The sequence below is a fragment of the Ptychodera flava genome, chromosome 4 (genome assembly GCF_041260155.1).
Source record: "Ptychodera flava strain L36383 chromosome 4, AS_Pfla_20210202, whole genome shotgun sequence".
Taxonomy (NCBI): Eukaryota; Metazoa; Hemichordata; class Enteropneusta; family Ptychoderidae; genus Ptychodera; species Ptychodera flava.
The window spans coordinates 20,936,645-20,957,948 of NC_091931.1; the positions used below are offsets into that span (position 1 = coordinate 20,936,645).

At 40.6% G+C, this 21,304-nt stretch overlaps 1 protein-coding gene across 6 annotated transcripts in view; it reads left to right on the forward strand.

Moving 5' to 3' along the window:
• The first annotated feature begins 55 nt into the window (after positions 1–55).
• The window catches only part of LOC139131156 (protocadherin Fat 1-like), a 73,658-nt gene continuing 52,409 nt past the window's right edge, over positions 56–21,304 (forward strand). For 5 of the 6 annotated variants that reach the window (XM_070697128.1, XM_070697125.1, XM_070697129.1 and 2 more), the window contains exons 1-2: positions 4,928–5,060; positions 8,188–11,530. In XM_070697128.1, coding sequence (XP_070553229.1) covers positions 8,206–11,530 — 3,325 coding nt within the window. In that variant the 5' untranslated portion in view covers positions 4,928–5,060; positions 8,188–8,205. Of the gene's footprint in view, positions 185–4,927; positions 5,061–8,187; positions 11,531–21,304 lie in introns of those variants that run through there. The other variant, XM_070697126.1, reaches the window with a different exon arrangement.

Here is a 21,304-nt window from a genome sequence, read left to right on the forward strand (position 1 = left end):
CAGCGACAAGTAGTTTCCCCGACCGAGCCTTGGTCTTATATTATACATTTGGCGCTCGCTCCTATTGAAATACGGCAGATGATTATTATCGCCTCGGTGTTTTCACTGTGTTTAGACTTTTTTGGGTTGTGCTAGTGCAAGAGCATTACATTGGCGGCTTCCAAGGAAGGGTGAATTTGAAAAGGTATGTATACCACAGTCACTCCGAGTATATCGGCCAACAATTGCGTTTCCTACAATTAACGAGTCTGTCGAATTGAAGAAAAAACGTGTCGATGTTCTACCTGCAATTGGAAACTCACTATTAATATGAACGATTTGTTGCATACTTCATACTGAGTGTTCTGGTGTCTATTAAAAATGTAAATAAAGAAGAACGTTATATGTTTGAAGAACTTCACACTGATAAGGCCCTGTAGAAATTCGAAATATCAGTATGCTGATGTACCTTTGATTAATAATATAATATAATAAGCTTATAGTATGGATATTGTGTATATATATATATATATATATATATATATATATATATATATACACACACACACACACACACACACATACAAACACACACACTCTTGTGCGCATTGCATACCTAATTATGAGCGTTGAAAATCATGGGTTTACGTGTAGGTATAGGTACGACAAACCATCGTCGACTCGCTCAGTTTATGATTTGTCGCGTCAATGATGCAATACGCCCTTACATGGTGACTGAAATCCGATTATCTTTGGAAGCTGATACTCTTAGAACAAACTTTGAGACACTGATTAAAAGACCGTCAATTGAATGCAAAGTCACGTCGACGTCGTACACTCCACAGGTGTGTGATGTCAGAAGTCAGCGAGAACAGGATCTCGTCATCCGCACTCGCTTTACTGAACTCATTGGTCCATCCACAGTTCTTGTACCAAAGGGACAGTGGATTTGGTCTATCGAAAGAGATCGTGTCCATGGCTCCCTCTTGGTGAAAACATCCACCTCGGGTTTAGCGGAATAAATTAGGCAAAGTAATGAGTTACAAAGTGAAGGATAGCTGAATTTAACAGTCTGTCAGTGTGTTACCACGCCTTTCATGATCATCCGACATTGCACTCGTGTGAACAAGCGTGGACTTTGTGAAACAACGTCACGTTTGATATTAAACCTACTGAATACCTGAACATTCCGTTTTGAGTTATTTCTAATTAAACTCTCATTAAAATTATATTCAAGTACGGGGATTTCGAAAACCATTCACTCCTGCTTCTTTTTTATTAGGATAATTATTCTTTTATTCGAATAATTAACTTTACAACTTCGACAGGTCTTTGCTGGCATTTTTTAGATCAATCGAATTCTGTGAGCACCGTGAAAGATTGAAAACTTAAAGAACCAGTCGACAGAGTATGGTCGTCGGTAGAATTAATATTACTCCACACAGGTTATCTGAGGTGATACCAGTGACACATGTGAAATGGTGCGCGTGTTTTCAGACATGGGTCGTCGGGGGACATATTTTCTGTGTGACCTGTAGGTGTTAATCATGAATACCTGATGTTAAAGCACCAGAAAACAGGCAGACACCACGCTCATTTCCTGTAGCCCATGATCAATTTTATCTCGCATATATCCCGACCGAGAGTTCCTAAATTGTTTACCTCGCGTCTCTAATAATAGATACGCTGCATACGACCGGTGTATTACTCGCCAGCACATGTCAACCACGACGGAGCGAAATGGGGCGATTCACCGGGTTGATGGTCTTTCTATTGCGGACAACAGACAGGAATTACACCACAGGTGTCATTTTCATAAATAAAACGTTGGCACTTTCTTTTCCGCCGAAACATTACGTCTGGTCCGAAAACAGGAAAATTAAGCAAGTAGGCCTAAATGTCTAATAAAGCAAATTTTATCTGTTGAGTTCGCGAGAGGGAGAAACGATCGACTTGGCGCCTGCAAAGAAACATGTTGCAGGGCATAGTCTATATTGCGCGGGAATTGCGATATTCTCTTGGTCCAATTTACGGTTACCGTATCATTTGGAAGGAACTAAACCGGCTAAGCGAGCATCCCCACGTTACATTAGTCATTGGCTGTAGCTTAGAACGGCTTGCTATGCTACAAAAACATTCCCGACTCTCTATGTTACCACGACGGAAGAGCGTATAATCGTATCCTTCCGACATGCCGAGGAAACGATTGCTTTAAAATGACGATGTCGATTCCCTTTTCTATTGTAAGCTTACAGGTGTACAACCAAGTGCTAGGACTCCTTGAACTGTGACGCGTTTGAGAACCCAGACCCCCCCCCCCCCCCCCGATGTTTCCAACCGGGTAATGCAGGTAATGCTAAATATACGCCGCATTACGCGTTTTGTTTTAGGGCTAAACTTTCCGGATCCGATGCTTGTCGGCGGACAGGTACGGTTATACCGTCATATCCGCATTATAGATCATTCTGATATGCATGATCCACTTTCCTCCTGCGGCCAAGTGGTGGATATCAGTCAAAAGTACTTTGGACCACGGTTGTGGAGGGACCGTGTTTGGACGAACCGATGAGAATTTACCTTGAGAGGGTTTTATTGTTTTGGTATGGTGGGTGTGGCTCTGAAGAGGTTACTCCAAGTCATCGCGCATAATATAACACCTGAGTATGGGTGACACAAAGCAGACAAAGACTTGGATTGGTTGAGATCATTTCCTGTCTTACTTGGACATTGTGAAAGCAGAAGAACCGATGACTTTACGTTTGATATTGACCTTAGAGAAATAAAATAGTTGTGAACTTCACGTAGGCAGAACTGAGCCCTATCTATGCCCGGAGCTGACAAGTTCAACCATATATAACTGTTAGTTGCGAGCTCAGCTACCGCTATCACCGCTATCACTTAAACACCTTTACGGTGCATCCGGTGCGCCCTCTTTGTCGAGTCGAAACTAGTATAGAAGCATGCCATTGTATGACCATGTAAACTTACACCTGACCCGTTCTCGGTCTCGGTCACGAGCGTCTGTAATTACATACACTACCCATGCTCCCGCCCATACCCGCCGGGTCTACGTTGTGATCGAGATTTTGTAAAACACAATCGACATTGCGGGCCCAAAGTCCACACTTCTCTGTGCCTTTTCGCGGTTTTGTCGCATAAACTGATAAAGGCTTACCATGGCAGAAGCGGTAAAACGAATACGAATGTGTGGTACAACTTCATCTACCCCGGCAACAGTTTACAAAAACATTAATATTGGGCCATGAGCTACCATAGGGCGAACTGAGCATATTGTTGGGTTTGGTATGGTACTAGTCTGAATATTGTTGTACTACTGTAAAGAATATTGTAACAGTCGAATTTTGATTCATTTCCCATAGACTTGACTGTGCAGGTGATTGGGCAAAAGGCCTGTAGTACAAAAATTTCTTGAGTGTTTGCGGACGACAAGTTGAAAAGGAAGAAAAATCAGAGAATTTCAGCAAACAATAGGTTATTTAGTGTTTCTGAAGTGTAATTACCAGGTATCTAGGTACTAGTGGGTTTTAGGTCGACACTCATACACACTGGTACAGTTCACAGGTGGTGTGTCTACACTACTTACATGTAAGTTCGTGCAACATGGAGTGTACAAACTGCGCTGCTAACAGACTCAGAAATTTAGAAAACGCGGATAAAGCCTCGCAACTGGTTCATCCGTCACCATAAATTCATTCGTGTGTTTATTCTCGACGTCAACTCTGGTAGACCAACAGTTTATTTCGAGTTTTGAAGACAAGAGAGATTTGTTAGATTTCGGGGGTTTGTCACAGTTGACGTCATCACTGCCCATAAAAAAATGCGGTGGAGCGCTGAGATGTCTCCTAAGATATTCTTCTTATAACTTTCGTTACTTAGGCGATGGTTTGACACGCCGATTTGCTCTATTGAGTTTGCCATCCATATTTTTTACGTTTTACAAACAGAGCGTTGAGAATGATCGTTCAGTGACGGTTGATAGATTCGGATGTTTCCATGATGTGCCCGTAGTAATGCATCGGTATTACAGTGCATACGTGACGATTCACACTCAGTCAGAATGATTTGTGTCTGCATTATAGCCAGACTGTGTATATGAGCTATACTCTCATGAAGCTATTGCCAGCTCCACCGTACAACAAACTTTACCTTGGTACATTGGAACGCGAAGATTCGGTGCTACTCTTTATCAGTATTATTCGTGTATAAAGTTGACAGCGGTAGAGAGCGACTCAGAGAGAGAGAGAGAGAGAGAGAGATCTGATTTTACGAAAAGAATAGACTGGCGAGTTCTCTTTCTTCTCTACAATAATGCGTGCATTATTCTCCTGCATGCAAAATGCAATTGACTGAATTGAAGGTTTCTGTCAATCTTCACTGACTGCATTAGAAGATTAGACACAAAGGATAAAGGCAAGCGTATTTCGGCCAATGACGGAACGGGCCTGTGTGGGAGCGAGCGAGCTGTAGCTTCTCCGATTCAGACGTCCTAGAAGTTACTTGTCGGATTGGTTTATGATGGTCTTTGGCACATAAGTCTTCCCTCACCTGAAGTACTAGATATGCTAGCTGAACAAGCTTGCTCTTTTGAAACTTAGTCCTAGTCTCAGTTGGGTAATTATTTATTCAACAGTAGGCCAGATAGAACAGGGCTTTTATTGACGAGGGTCTGTCCTAGCGAAGTGAATGGGGAGGAGTCAACATTTCTTTGAGCATATCAATACGCATAATGTAATCCCCCGAATTTTTATTTTGACTAGTCACATTCAAGTTCGCCACAAATCGAATACTTTCAAATCAAAGTAATTATTATATTAGCAAGGGACAGATTCATTGAAAAATACAAAGAGTGTCAAAAATCGCAAATATTGCTCAATATAGTACCGGCGTAAGGATAAATCGCAATCTGATTGGAACAGGAAGTTATTAGGTCTTCAGCTGAGCGGCTTGCTTGTTCTGATCGCAGCCGAACGAATGTAACTGAACGGAATGTTCCGAAAAATGGAAGAAATAGTGGCGATTTCTCCCATATTCTGTACAGTTTTGCAGCAAGTGTAGAAAAGGTTCGTGTTTATGTTTATTTTACCGTAGAAATATCTCAATTTAGTCGATCTTACGACTTTTGTGCAAGGCTTCACTGTTGCATGTATGGTACGCTGTGCTTTGCATAGTGTGGACTGTAGTTTGTCACGGCTGGCACACAGTACGCTCAAGATAATGTTGCGCCCATAGTGTACCTATTATTGGTGATCCGGGCGTTTTCAAGCGTTTGCGATTTTCATCAAAAGTTTTAACAATCTTCGCACGCAGTACTTAGTGTGTTTTCGAATTTCGCGGATAGTAGAGCTTGTTAGCCGATCGAGTGACGTTGTGGTTACGGTAGAACCGTAACGACTTCATGGCAGATAGCGAACTATGGCCATAGTCACCGTGCGTGACCACAACATTAGGAAATTTTCTCTTCGACTCCGCAGCTATTTTCAGTGAGCGCAGTGAATCCACACTATTTTGGAAAATTAATTGTGCGAATTGCTGGCTCATACTGTGTGATGTCTGGTCACAGGAATGGTAAAGTTGACAAGTAATTGTAGCTGGTTGGGATAAAGCCAATATTGGGTCTGGACCACCGAGAAAATCTAAATTTGATGCAGTGTGAAAGGTTGCTGTTCGCTGAAACGCGATAAAATTCCGTCTAATCAGCGTGTCCGATAAACATTCTCAAATGTTTTGTCTATCTTAGGTTTTTGAATGATACTTTATGTTTTCTATTTCGAAACTTTTGATGTAGTTTGTCATGTTCAATGTAGCCATGAGTGGCATATTTGCTGGGGGAGGGGGTGAGGAGACAACGGCAGAGGATGAGTAATTTGTGTAGGTGGTAAAATTACCACCTCCCAACTCTGCCGCAAGGCTTCGATAGATCACAACCGTGACATTGACAACGACCCGGAACCCGTGCAGGCAAATGTATACAAACCCATCTGTGAAGTTCATTCTGTTTTTGATCGGTACATAAATAGGGGAGGTGCAGGTGTGTCATGCTCTGGTAAGGAGTCTTCGCAAAGAAATGTTCAAAAAAAGGATGTGCTTTGCCATAAGAATGGTCATTTTAGTAGTGTTCCATATTTTCTCTGTATAATCAGGTATTTTTATAATCACCAGTATTAACTCTACGAAGCATTGCACTTGCTATTTTCGATCTACGGAGATCTGCTGGCGTGCAACATGTGGAGTAACTTACTGGGCATGCAACAGTGTTTTTCAGTAATTTTGTGGCCATACTATTCTGAAAGATTTGAAAAATTTGTATTAAGCCTATTCTTCAAGGAATATGAATGGTTAGCACGTTTCAGAAAATAATGTAATTGTATACAATAACATTATTTTTATCGTTAAATAGAGGTCTCTTTTTGTAAAATTAACGGCTTGAACTGTAGTCGTGAAATGCTGGTTTATAATTTCTCTTTACTAAAATTTCTTGATTTGAAGGAAAGGCCTAAAGGCATAGTTTGAATATTTTCTATGTGACAACAGAGAAGTGTTCTGAATGAGTTCACCCAGTTTTCATTGCATGCAATTTTGGGGAGCAGGTTCTCAAAATCTAGCAACATTTCAATTCACAAAGCCTCCAGCTTCTGGTACAGCTACCCAGACATTGACTACCACATGTAAAATTGTCCATTTTCTTGAAAGTAAGGTGGTTAGCCCAGTCATTTGTATGTGTGTACACTGAGTTGTGGAATATGCAGTGTAAATTTGGCACCCAGGTTGTTCTTTGGTTGTTCTTTGAGATGTTCGTAGAATGACTAATGGTGGAATAATTGTCAGTTAAAAGTTTATCTCACGCTTAATCTGGTGCAGGTTTTCTTCAGAATTTTCTTTTACCCATCTACCACAGCAATGTTTGTGTAAACTGTAAACCAAGCATGAAAGCTGTAAAAATTAGTTCTTCAAGTGTGCATTTTTCTTTTCGGCATCATGGAAGCCTTTTATATTGTCTGTTACAGCTGTTTGTTTTACAGACATGGTAATTTTCCAATTAAGATTTAAAGATTCAGTAGCTTGTGTTCGTGTAACTGTATTTTCAGGTGTAGATCAGAAAGTTTGAATTTAATAACAGGTCAACTGCAGTGAAAATTTTACATGTATTCTATATTTATGCATTAAACTTCTGAATATGAAAATGCTCATGCGTAATGGAAAATTTTTTCCCCCAACAGAATTTAGGTTTGGGTCAAAATAAGGTGTTTCATTCACTTCAGGTCAACACATTGTGGACATGGTTTGACTGCCTTTTAAGGCGAGCATGGGTGGCCTATGTAGCAGTGTCATCAAATTTCTTTGTGACTTGTAAACTCCAGTATAGTATATACTTAAAACTGCAAGGCAGCCAGTACTGATATTTATGTGTGTCTGGTTACCCAAACGAAATTTCTTTGGAAAATGTAACTAGCAATTTCTTTATTTTCAAGAAGTTTCGTTTTAGGTAGAAGTGAAAAATCCAGTTTTACGCACTCTTGAATTTCAAGGTTATTTCTGCTATTACAGCAATCATAGATGTCCGGTATTGGATCAGGAGGTTGTTATTTCTTCCTAGCTTGTACAACTCTGGTTTCCTTTCAGCTTTCTTGCTGTGACCTCTCCCCACACCGGTTCATTTAGTCGGCAGTGCTAATTCAAATCACAATGCACCTTTGTCATAATAACCAAAGTAAACCCAATCCACATTCGGCTTTATTTGAACAGCAAACATACTTTACCTTAGTGCTTACATCTAGGTTTCATCTTAGCAAGAGGTCAAAGTTGAGTCTTTATGAAAAGTCTGGCCACAATTTACCTTTCTCCTAAATTTGAATTCTGAACCATTCATCGTCAGTAAACTGTTGAGGAACACAGTGGCATCATTTTTCACTTTGAACAAAGCAGTGCCACTATTTCAATTCTTTGCTCACTAATTGTTTTTGTCCATTACAAAGGGAATTTTTCTCTGATAATTTTTTTTTTCACGTGTGTTTTACATACTAGTACATGTAGATGCTTTTCGGTCTTTTTGTGTTGTTAGGGAAGCTGATATAACACTGAGTTTCTACAGTTTCATAAAATGAATTTTCATTATGGTTGGTCCATGTGTCAGGATTGTGACTGAAATTTCATCTGCTGACATGTTGGTATTTTTTTATCTAATTGCAGATACTACTAGATGAGAAGATGGCATCTTGGAAATCACGCAATTGGGTAGTGATCTACTATGTCTGCCTGTGGGTGGCATTTGTATCTCACTCCAAGGCTGAGACAGAGTTTAAATTCACAAAGGACTTGTACAATGCCACAATACCCGAAAACTCTCTCATCAAGACATATGTAACGCCGAATGAGAAGATGGGAATTTATGTTTCTGATCCAACTATTTCCATTAGATTCAGTATTATTGAAGGAGAAAGTAAATTATTCAAAGCTGTTGGGACTCTTGTTGGAGACTTTTACTTCCTAAGGATAAGGACTGCTCCATGTCGGAAAGGAGAAAGTAGTTGTCGCAGCACGGTACTTAACAGAGAAGTACAGGATGAGTACAGGCTAACAGTGGAAGCCACAGTCAGAAACAAGAGGGGAGGTGATGAATTAGCAAGGACACATGTTGTGATCAAAGTTGAGGATATAAATGATTTGAGGCCTCTCTTTGAGCAGTCCAGGTACACTGTCAGTGTAGCCGAGGACACACCGCTGCGATCCAGCATAGCCAGAGTACTCGCAACAGATGCCGATATCGGCACCAACGGCGATGTGTATTACAGCTTCCATGAACAGACCAATATATTTGCCATCCATCCGACCAGTGGAGTTGTGACACTGACAAGACCAGTGAATTACTTAGAACAAAATGAGTACAAATTAACTGTTAAAGCACAGGACAGATCTCTCACCACTTTGCCTGGTCACGTCTCATATAGTACTGCATCAATGACCATCCAGATAGTGCAAGTGAATAAGTTTGCACCAGAGATCACGGAGGTTCACCATACACAGGTCTACGAACCGGGTACCAGCGAAAAGACATATGCCATCATCAGTGTAACTGATAAAGACTATGGCCAAAATGGTGAGATTGATTTTGTGCAAATATATTCTGGAGATCCAGCAAATCACTTCGTACTGAAACAGAAATCCAATACCAATGAGTACAATGTCAAGCTAAGGAAAGCTTTGGATAGAGAAACTACTGTCGGGTACAACTTGACGATTTATGCAGCAGATAGAGGTTCACCGCCGAAAACATCCATCAAAACTATTGAAGTCATCTTGTTGGATCGAAATGACCAAGCGCCTGTGTTTGTGCAGGACGAGTATGCAGTTGAAGTGAATGAAGTAGCTCCCATTTACACTCCAGTTGTTGGTGTCAAAGCCACCGACGGTGACATTGGAGGTAATGCCAAAATCACCTATGAAATAGTTTCTGGAAATGAAGCTGGTGACTTTGAGATCAACTCAGACACAGGCTTTGTTTACATTTCCAAGCTGTTAGACCGGGAAAGAAAGGACAGTTACAGGCTGGTGATATCTGCCACTAACACTGACCATCCACGATCAAGGAGACAGAGCACCGCAAGCGTCTCCATTACGGTGTTAGATGCCAATGACAACAGTCCAGTGTTCAACCAGACTTCATATTTGGGAACTGTAGAAGAGAACTTGCCTGAAGGAACCACCGTATTGACAGTGAATGCTGTCGACGATGATGCTGGAGAGAATGGCTACATTTCCTACTCTATTGCCAATCTCAACACAGTGCCTTTTGCCGTTGATCACTTTACTGGTGCCATCACAACCACACAAGTATTAGACTATGAATCTATGAGGATAACCTACGTGTTGAACATCCGAGCCTCTGACTGGGGTGAACCCTTTCGCAGGGAAGCCGAAGTAAATGTCACGATCAAAATCATGAACACTAATGATAACAAACCAATCTTTGAGAAGATAGACTGCATCGGTGTTATTTCCCGGGATGCCCCAATTGATGAACCAGTGACTGTTGTATCAGCATTAGACTTTGACGATGGTAACATTATTAGCTATGAGATTTTATCGGGCAACACCAACAGCCTTTTCGAGTTGAACAGCCAAACTGGTGATCTGTTCCTTACCCGCCAAATCCAGAACTCTGATCCGTTGTTCTATAATTTGAAAATCACTGCCAAAGACGGAACAAATTTCGCTGATCCGATGTACATGAACATCACCATTATGAACAACAGGAATGTCAATGCCAAGAGGAAAAATGTGCAGATGCAGTGCCAGTCCACACGTGTAGCTGATGAATTGGGAGTTCTGTTAGCCAAAGCAGGAAAGGACAGGAGAAACAAGGACAGCTTTGTTCTTGATTATCAGAAACTTTTCAACACCAATCACTACGCACCTGTGTTTGATTCTAGTATTCCTAATGTGTTATCTGTGCCTGAAGATTTGCCTGTTGGCTCAAGCATTCTGGCCGTGACTGCCACAGATAATGACCATGGTTACAATGGTGAGGTGGTGTATGTCATTGCCGATGGCAATATGGATAGCTGCTTCAAAATCGATACATTCACTGGTGTGCTCACAGTCCAGGCAGAGTTGGACCGTGAGAAAAGGCGCAGTGGGTATGACCTGACTATTTCTGTTGCTGATCTTGGCAGTCCCAGCCAGACTGACAAGAAAACTATCCATGTGACTCTTGAGGATGCCAATGACCACAAACCGGTGTTTTACTCCATGCTGTATGAGACGACATTGCCCGAAAATGTAGTCAAGGGCACTTCCATCCTGAAGGTGGAGGCATCAGACAGAGATCAGGGGACAAACGGTGAAGTCAGGTTCTCCATAATTAGTGACACAGATCTGTTTGCCATTGACCCAGTCAGTGGGGACCTAACAGTAGCTCAGTCCCTGGACAGGGAAATCACAGAAGTCCATGTGCTAAAAGTTCAAGCTACTGACCGCTCTGAAGACAAACCGTTGTCAAGCGTAACAACAGTGACCATCACTTTGGAAGACCTGAATGACAATGCCCCTCAGTTCATGCCAGAAACATACAGAGTGAAACTGAGGGAAGATGTGCCAGTCGGTGCTGTAGTGACAACAATTGAGGCAAGAGATCCTGATCAAGGTGGCGGTGGCATTGTCAAGTATTCTCTGTTGAGCGGTTTTGAAGATGTGTTTGAAATTGATGAGGAAACTGGGGTGGTCCGCCTCATTGCCCCGTTGGACTATGAACAACAGCAGGTGTACAACATCACTGCAAAGGCCAAAGACAAAGGAACTCCGCGGTTGTCCTCTACGTGTAAGATCGAAGTGGAAGTGATTGATGTGAATGAAAATGTTCATGTGCCTCGCTTTGACGACTTTGTGACCAATGGATCTGTCTACGAAAATTCTGACATTGGTACGGTAGTGATGCAGGTGGTTGCAACCGATGAGGATTCCGGTAATGACGGCAGGATTGTCTATTCAATAAGGGATGGCACTGGACTGGGAAGATTTACCATAGATGATACAGGTATGCAGCCATTTTAGCTTAAACTTGTAAAGAATCAAAATTGCATGGGACTGAAATTACAGGTGTATAGTGGTAAATATGGTAGAATTGTTTACATAAACTTGTACCCTCCTATTTAGTAACATTCACATTTCTTGCATAGTTCAGCTTGGATCTTTGAAGATCCTGTTACAGTTTACCAATGTGCACCACTTTTGAAATGGATGTTTTTATCTTTTGTCCACCTGAACATGTTTAATCTGGACTGCAGCCAGGCTGGAGTTCGACCCATTTCGTGAAAGGTCACCCCATGAAAAAAATTGTTCTTCCTCGGTGTTGAATGTGATCAATGGCGATATTGTGGATTGATATTTGTCATTTGAATGTATGCAATCAACTCAAAGAAATGACCAATCTCAGCAGTGTTGTCGCGCCAAAGTCTGAGAACAAATTAGAACATGCATTCATTGGCCAGACACCGCTATCTGAAATACATGTTTATCTGGGCAGGGATGTTTGGCCATAAATCTGTAAAACGGAAAATCGTTTCTCCATGACTGCTGATCTCGTAGCGATTCTCCAAGTATTTGAATTACGTGCACATTGTACTTGTGCTGTATGGATGTATAGCAATACAGTGAGCTTTTAAATGTGCCTGCCTATTCACACATTGTACAGGGTTATAGAGAGGTAAATCCAGTAAATAAGTGACTAAAAATCTTTTAAACACTGATAAACAAGAGGATGCATGGTTTTATCACTTGTCAAAACAGTCAAAGCCAAGCCCTACAGGTAAATTTTTCTGAGGTGTGCCTTCTATGTGTGTGCCATGAATCATAGTACCACATGTCACGGTAAACTAAGGACTTACATGCATACTCCTGTTTCCTCCCCCTCCCCTCAAAAGATTGCCTTTACATGTATACATACATGTATGATGTCTGCATGTTTAGCAGTCAAAAACTTACTTGTCCACGTACAACACCTTGATATGGAGGGTTTTCTTAACTGAGATTTTACACTGTAACAGGTCGCACACACATGCACACAAACACACACATACCAGTGTTCTCCCAGGATCAAGCAAAAGCATAGCGGCTAATTTGCATAATCATTTGCATATCATTAATTTATATTTGCATATGGATATAAGCTTGCACATGCACCCACGCATTCATGTACACTCACAACAAATGCAATGGTAACACACAAGTATGCAATTTGAACATCATGGAAACTCTTTATTACACTTAAATAAATCATCACAGTATAGTACAATTGCAATTAAAATAGGAGTTCAAACAGTAACAGCAAGTTCAGATTGAAAGCAAGAAATGGTTCGTCTGATTGGAGTTTCATTAATACATATATTGCTAATAAAATTGTCAAAAATTGCCAACAAAGAGGAAAATTCATAAGTTTAAGCTTTACACAATTCAAATGTAATTTAGTTTTATATCATTTTTGAACGACAAACACCGCGAATAATGTTTCATCACGGGGATCAATTTCAACCAGCCCCCCCCCCCCCCCCCCCCCTCCCAGCGTAACTACCACTGCCACTGAACATCGTTGTTCGATTCTTGATTTTAAAAATACCACCAAGATGATCACAAGACATGAACTAAGTACGACTAGAATCACTCGAAAATCAGGTGTAAAATCTTTCAGAGAACGTGTCAGAGTGGAACCACACGCGACGCCAGGATCAATGTCAACACGTTATAAACACGTCGGCCAACATGGCCGCCGCCATATTGGAATTTATGCAATGTGAACTCGATCGCGATCGTGATCGTACTCGGACAAAAAAAAAGATTATCGTTGTAAAATCATAATCAACCTCACTAGTCAACTGCTTCTTTTGTTTCTTTTAGCGGTCCATTCGTTGATCAAAGCATGGGAATGTGATCAAAGGCCCCGCTAGTGCTACACCGCCTAACTCTGTGAATACTTGTCCTCGATGTATACCGACTAAAGGTCTTTGTTGGTCGTAATAGTCGTTGTAGAATGAAAACTTGTGAACAACCAAGCCGATTCTTCTATTGTTTTAACGTTCCTCTCAACACTTACGGACAAGTTATCGGACGCATACCATACTTCACACCTTCCACTCTTTCACCAGGTTGAAAGTTGCAGTGAGCGCTAATGTGTAGACAATGCATGCAACAGCTGGTAGCTACGCAGAGCGCTAGCGTGTGAACTAAAGGATGGCGGGAATATTTTAAAGCGTAGCGGGGAGAATCAAAGCGTAGCGGGGACAGGCGAAAGCGTAGCGGGACCGCTACGCTAAAATGGCCTGGGGAGAACACTGTATACATTCATATTCATGTATGTGTGTGTGTTGTGTGTGTGTGTGTTGTTAAAACACGATCTATGTGGACATTTATGAGATTATATGATTTCTTTATTGAAAGTTACATGTAAGAGGTGTCTTTCTGAGCTCAATGCTTTTACCAGTCCGGGTTATGTCCACAGAGAGGATATTACGATTGACCAATCAGCGAACCTGCCGCCACCAACGTCACGAATAATTAACTATGCAAACCTGGGCTCGTACATTGCAACGAGTTTGGAACTTTTCGGCTTGATTTCGCCCTTTACTTTTAGCACTGGGTAGTTTTTAAATGTAGACGTTACTCACAATGTTTAGTACGGTCGAGATGGTGACCGATACAAGTGATTAGTACATTGAAAATTACTTATTTGGATGAATTTCTGGCCGGGTACGGCTCCTAGAAATCAGCATTCGACCCTTGTAAATCTACAGTAAGTTATTTGTCGCCAATATCGCCTATTTTTGGTCAAATTTCAATTTAACCTTGAAATCTGCAGTATGGAGAATGTTTCAAGCTTTGCAAAGATGGGTCAACTGTTTTTAGTCGGTCATCGGAGCACGATGGAGCACGATTTTTTCGATCACCATGCATTTCCCGGTACGATTGACCCTTTGCTCAGAAAAACGCGCGCCGGAACAATCGCCGAGAAGTTAACCAAAAGCTGGAAAAGAGAACGAAAAAGAACGAAAAACGTCCAATAACTCTTTGTCGAATATGGTCAAGGGTAAAGAAACTTAGAAAACTATTCCTGAAGAATCTTACAATTTTTAACACGGTAGAACGTCGCCAATCGACTGGAGCTAAGATACTTCCGGGTAGCCAACAGTCTCACTCGATCGGTGGATCTGTCCGGTCACATCGCTATCTGAACAAAGTGAACCAACGTAACCTTTGACCCTTATTACATATACAGTACGTGATTGGTTCTTGCCTTAATTTCATTACATATACGGTACGCCATTGGCTCTTCCCTACTATCCTCTATATGGACATAACCCGGACTGTTTACTCTGTAAGGGGAAGTTAGGTGATGAGACACAATTGTGAATTGTGTAAAAGATGCAAATTTTTTCGTCTCAGTCATTGTAAAACTTTAAGTGTCAGTTGACCCACAGGTATGCAGACACATAGATAAGACACACATGACAGTGCTCATGTCTGACTAGACTAAGCAATTCTGCATATCTTTCATTCAAGCTGCATGCGTAACTAGCAGGGGTGTGTTAGGTTTATTAGATAGAGACTCAGCTTGTCCTTGTTCTTATGCAATTTTTTCAAAAGTTACATTCTTGGCATACCTGTTAAGGCCAGAGCCTAGCCATGTAATAAAGAAAAAAACTAGTGGTGGCGTATCTAAATTGCAGCTGAAAGTGCTCAGCCAATATCCAACCATCTGTACCCCATGGTGTCCACTGGTTTTTTGCTGAGATTTCACCTTGAGCATAATTGATTGGGTAACAGTTAAAGGACAGGAAGAAATACGATCTCTGGCAGGTATCCTCCCCACTAGGTTGCTTCCGTTGTCATGTGACAGCAGCAGGCCCTAATCAAATTTGGAGTCAGATTTCTTCATAAAGTTTTTGCAGTTATTAGTGCAGTGATGTAAATTTGAAAGCTAGATGGCATGGTGAAACGGAAAAGGGTCATGGTGTTTTTATGTAAAAGGGCATCATCGGGCTTTGCAAACTTGAATCGGTCAATACAGAGTTGTTTGATAGCTTCAGATCCCATAACCTTTGACCTTTCCTTTCAGTTTTTCATTCACTCTGAAAGTTGGATGAAAGCCTTTATTAGGGAGTGCAAAAAGGTTTCTATAATGCACCCCATGCAAGCATGAAAGGTACCATTTGCTCATGTGAACTTACAAAAGTTGTTAGCCTAAGTGTGGCCCAGCTGTGGAATAAAGAAATCCCTGTAGTACTGTACATGCATTGAAAGTTCAGATCGCCATTCGTGCTGGGATGACGTTAGTCGCTGATTGCCTTCTTTTCAAACCTCTCAGTACGTTATATACCATAAACCTGTTTTGCTGATTTGTCGATTCATCAAAATTTCATCCATGACCCATAAACTGCATTCGTGAAATGAAAATCCCACGGTTCACAATAGTGAGTTAATTTGAAATGCACATGTATACATGTAACCCCTCTGTACACTGATCTTCAACATCGTTTTGCAGAATTTTGTGCTTTCTGTTCTGCCTTCATTCTCCATTTTCAAACCAATATGTAACAGGAAACTGTAATTTGGCAAAAAGATTCATCTATTGTGTTGTTTTCTGTCAAGTTCAATGTTACGTACCATTGCTGTGTATTGCTGTATTTTGTGTATGGGACACTGTGAATGGATTATTCAGATAGCAATTCCTACTAAGGAGTGCAATTTTTTTCAATTTCCACACTGTGGACAGTTGTTGGCCACCATTTGGTTTATCATTACACTCTGTCTCTCCAATTTTAGTTTATGAAAACATTTCATTTTCTAATTTTAGTAGAACATGGCTTTTCTTGCATTCCACAGCTGTTGAAGCTTGAACATTGCCAAAAAAATTAATCCTTTGTTATGTCAGCTATTATGTTTATGCAGCTATTATATTTTATGCCTGCTTTGCATAATTGTTAGCCAGTATATTTTACCCAGAAGTATTGAAGATTTAATTAGCTTGGAAATAATTAAGTTCCAGGGGTAATCAGGGTAATGTGAATTGGATGGTTATGGTGAGTATTGACAGCATTACTGTTCATCAAGTTATGTAAACAATTAGGGGGACTACAATTAGGGAGGACTTTTGCTTTGTAAATTCCCATTGTAGAAATTTGTAATTTCGTCAGTTACTAGGGAGAGAGGATAGCATAAAATTGTAATTTGAACAATGTGCTTTTGATGCAACCATAGGTGTCCACAATTTTGTCAGAGGAATTGATTGTGTGCATATTCAGTAATCAGAGAAACACTGCTACTGTAACCTTGACCTTGTTTGAAATCATTAGGCAAGACTGGAATCTGTGAATTTGAAAAGCAGCAAGTTGTGGGAAAGTATTCTTTTTCTCACTTTGCATGCACCCAATAAAATGTATATGGGAAGGAAGTATTATAGGTTTCGCTCTGCTTCAGTTCATATGATTTTGTTCTTGCATAGTGGTCATGCTTGATAAACTTTTAGGATGTACTCATGGTTAGTTACATTTCAACATGTCCACGGTGTTAAGGTGCATTTAGAAATTTAATACATGTACTTTGGTCTGTTAAAGATTTTATTGGTGATGATTTCCAGTGGTTGCACTTGAAACAAAGCAATAGTGTTTGGTAGTGTTCTTCACTCAAGTTTTGTTCAGTAGTCTGTAGGAGAGGGCCTTACTCTTTTCTTCTAGTGCTCCAAACTCAGTGTTGTCCCACCAAACATCGAAAGACGTCATCATGTGTCTTCTGTATCTGCCGGCCCTTCTACACACACTCCTTGGTTTGACATGATAGCATTTGTTGTGCACATGTTAAATTTTCTGTGAATAGAAAGATCACAGAATTGTAATAGTCAAATATTTGAACCGGCTTCCTTTTCTCCATGAGTAATATACACTTGTCAGTATCTGTTGTGGCAGCCAGACTGTTACAAAGCTATCATGAATACGTGCTGTGTAGAACTCAAATCTGTAAAGTTCATCTATGCTAATTTTTGGAACGGGTCATGGGAAGTATCACAATACTCTATCTCTTTCTTTTCCACCGAAGGGTCATTTCAAATTAATTGCAGTATATTTGTTGTCGTTGAGAGAATTTGTACACTTGGTCTTCTGATTTTGAAACTGAAGTGAGCTGTACTAGCACACCACTGGCCTTTCCCTCTAAAATCTTTACTAACATATTTGGATTTATGAAATTCATAATGCGTTACATTTGGTACACAATGTCAGTACTCCACTGCTGCACTTTTTCTACTTTCATTTCTCAGGTTTTGTCCAATTGCAAGAATTTAATAGAGGATAACTTTTCCTATAAAATTTTATCAGTGGTTGGAAGGGAAACTAATGCTATCCTGTATCCACAGAAAGAAAATTTATAGCGTTATTAATCAGTTTAATGAGGTGGTCGGAAGTCCGATGGCTTGTACTTGTGACACATGAAATTGAATACATTGTTCCCTGATTGATGATTTAATTAGCAATTCTAATTGTATAAATTATTATTGAAAGGTGACAATTTATCAATAATTTAACTGGAACGTTTTTCCCAACATTCCACATTCTGAGTAATGTTGTCATGGTTTGTTTTGAACCACAGAAAAGTGTTTTTTATCCTGTTCATGGATGTGAACGAGATTGCCAGGGGACTCAACCCAGTTTAACACATGCATATTACAGTATGGCTGTAATGGAGAAACTCGTCTTTGTACAGAATTTACTAGTTTCTTTCTCATCTTTATGCTGTCACAGTAAAGAATATGCATCAGTGTCACTGTTATCTTTGCAAGAATGTTTTCTGGTCAAGGGTGTCTGACAGTGGCAAATCATTTCAATCAGTGTGATTATTACTTCATAACGTGACAAGAGGAAAGGAGGGGTCAGTCGGTGTCTTTGGCTGACGGAACCATCTGCTGGCGATTTGTAACGTTTCCTTTGGTCGTAAACTCACATCCACCCACCATGTATAAACAGTGAAATGTCAAACATTGCTCAAGAATTTCTACCCTCTAGGAGAGTGCTCAGAGCAAAGTTTTTCATGAAAAGTATGCAGATTGTATATTGGTGTAGGCGTTGACGTCAGGAGATGAGGCACTTGTAGGTGTTTCTGAGCAGTTCGCTGTGAATAGAATTTAGTGTGAAACACGATGCCTGTAGTGCGCTCATCATGCAGTCCTTGTTGAGGGGTAAACTTGGCCCCAGGTCACTTTTTAAGAAATTCAGAATCACACACACTTTATGTGCCTTCATTCAAACTTCAGTGTTTGTCACTTGTTTTTTAGACTTTTGTATTTTACAGCGGTAACTGTCAAATGTCTTTGTTGTGGTTGTGGTGACAAGGTGAGCCCGAGGATATCTAACCAGTAAACATCAACTTGCTTTCTTAAATTTATAATAAAGTGGAAGTTTGGCTGTGTGGTCTCCGCTTTATAAGGTCAACTTCCATTGGTGTTCACCACTCTCTGCTAACAATCACTGAATTTATTTGAACAACACAAGTGTAATTAATTTGATGACTGACTGTGCATGTGACCTGACCCTGGCGGAGATAATTCTCCCGAGGGAGTTGACCTTCCCACATGTGGCTGTTTGGAATTGGAGTTTTATTGGCTTTTTTGCTGTACAGGCCTTATCAAGTACGCCTGTCGCTAGTCTAGTTCCTAGATATGCATTCCATCGAGGCTTTAGTTCATTTAGACATAATGTGCTGGCTGTGTTTAATCAAGACAGCATTTAGTGATGTGATTTAGTAAGCTGAGATGACAACCAGCGCAGTTTTATTATCTGTCCATGATATGAAGTGATCGTTTCTCAACGGCGACAGTTTTTGATATTTTTTGCAGAGTGAGTCATGCGGTTGCCTGGCTATCTCGGTAGGTTGGATACTTGATAACCGTTTCATGCCTGGATGCAGACATATAGACATCCCTGTCGTAGTAGATGGCGGGGAATTCTTCAATCTGAAACCTTTGGAGATATATGTGTTAGAGTATGCGCGTATAGACCCATTTATAAAGTTGATACATTACAGCCCCTATGGGGTTGGTCCATAGATATACTGACTGAGTGGTATTTTCAAAAAATAATGGATTCATCAAAATATCTTTCTCTAACAGAACAAAGAAAACAAAAATTCTGAAATGAATTTTATAACATTTTTGACATTGTGTATATTTTGTTGCACTATTTTGAAGCCAGTTTCCATCAATAAAAGATTTTGGTGAAGCCAGGAACGTGATCATACAAAGACATGGAGGTAGTAGAGAAGGAGTCACAACTAGGCGGAGATCAAAGGGACCATGTGTTTTGCCGCTGTTTGCCTTACAAACTACTCCATTAGCACCAACGGGACTTGCGAACGCGTTTTCTCGGATTTAGTAAACAAGATTAAGTTCGTTCGGGGTCGTTCGGGTGTTTCGGCCGTCCCTCGGCAGTTGACAGCTCTTCAAACATGGCGTCACGTGTCCCAGCGTCGCGTCGGGAAGTTCGAGTCGTTCCACTGATTTTGATGTACACGATGTTAAAGAGGTCGAGGAACAGATATTGAGGAAGGTAGCTTTTGTATCTGCAAAGGCGTGGAGACTGAGTTGATGATAGCTTGCGATCACAAAAAATGCCAAACATCGTAGAGCAGCATTGTTAACACGCCAACTTTTTCCAATCCAGTTCTTGGTTCTTGCCGTGTTTTATCATGTTGTACTGGCATTAATGATAAGGTTAAATAAGAAAGCATAGCTTTTAACTGCTACGTCCATGACTTTTATGAATGGTCGCGATATAAAAACAACACGTACGATGCATTGAAACAAAGCGTCGCAGCGTCGCCTATGGCGTCGCTGGCGTCGCGTCATAAACACCCGGGAAACGCTACAAGTTTAACCCACGCTCACGGCAGTGCTGCAGTCCGCTGCACCATACTCAGTACATGATTGAAAAGTTCGTGATCAGAACTTTCATTCTAACAAGGAAAGGTTCCTGCGATCGAATGTAAAGTATATAAAAAACGACGTTAAAATTACCAAGATTTGAGAATGAAAAACTTAAATTCCTTGTAACTTCACTTTTCGTGGACGGAACGTGTCGGTCTTACACTATCATGACGCACTTGACCAAGCTACGCAAATACAGTCTTTGCGCATGTGTTATGACACTGTGGAGAAACTGAGTCGCATTAGCAACCCAGGTTAATTTCACTCGTTTCGGTTGCGAAGGTACCGTCGGCAACGCAGATGGCAGGAAAGGGGTTTTAAACAATGGACATAAAGGGATTAAACCAATGGTGAACAATAGTAATAAACGTAATTATCTCAGTTGTGACTCCTTCTCTACTACCTCCATGATCATACAAAGACATGAAAGTCACACAAAAGTGACAAAAGCTGTAACAGAATTTCATTAATCTTGATATATGGCATTGCTGAGCAGGCTAGTTTAATTTTCAACATTGGGAAAAACTGTGTGTAGGAACTGGCAGTGACCTGATCTAAAATAGAACATCTATTTCAGTGCGTATCCGAGAAGTTAACATGCAACTGACTCAGCCAAAAGTTTCTGATGGTAGCACAAGCTACCATTCTGCCTTATTACGTAGAGTGCAGTTTGACCTTTCATATATTTGCGGGAGAGATGAATTTTATGAATTTATTACAATATCTTTGACAGGATCAGCAGTTAGTTACAACTTGAGTGGCATGTTTGATAGTAATTCTGCACTGGCATTCTGCTGCATTTGGCCGTGTTCCATTTTACAGTATGCTATCTGGGGCTGTAGCAAAATA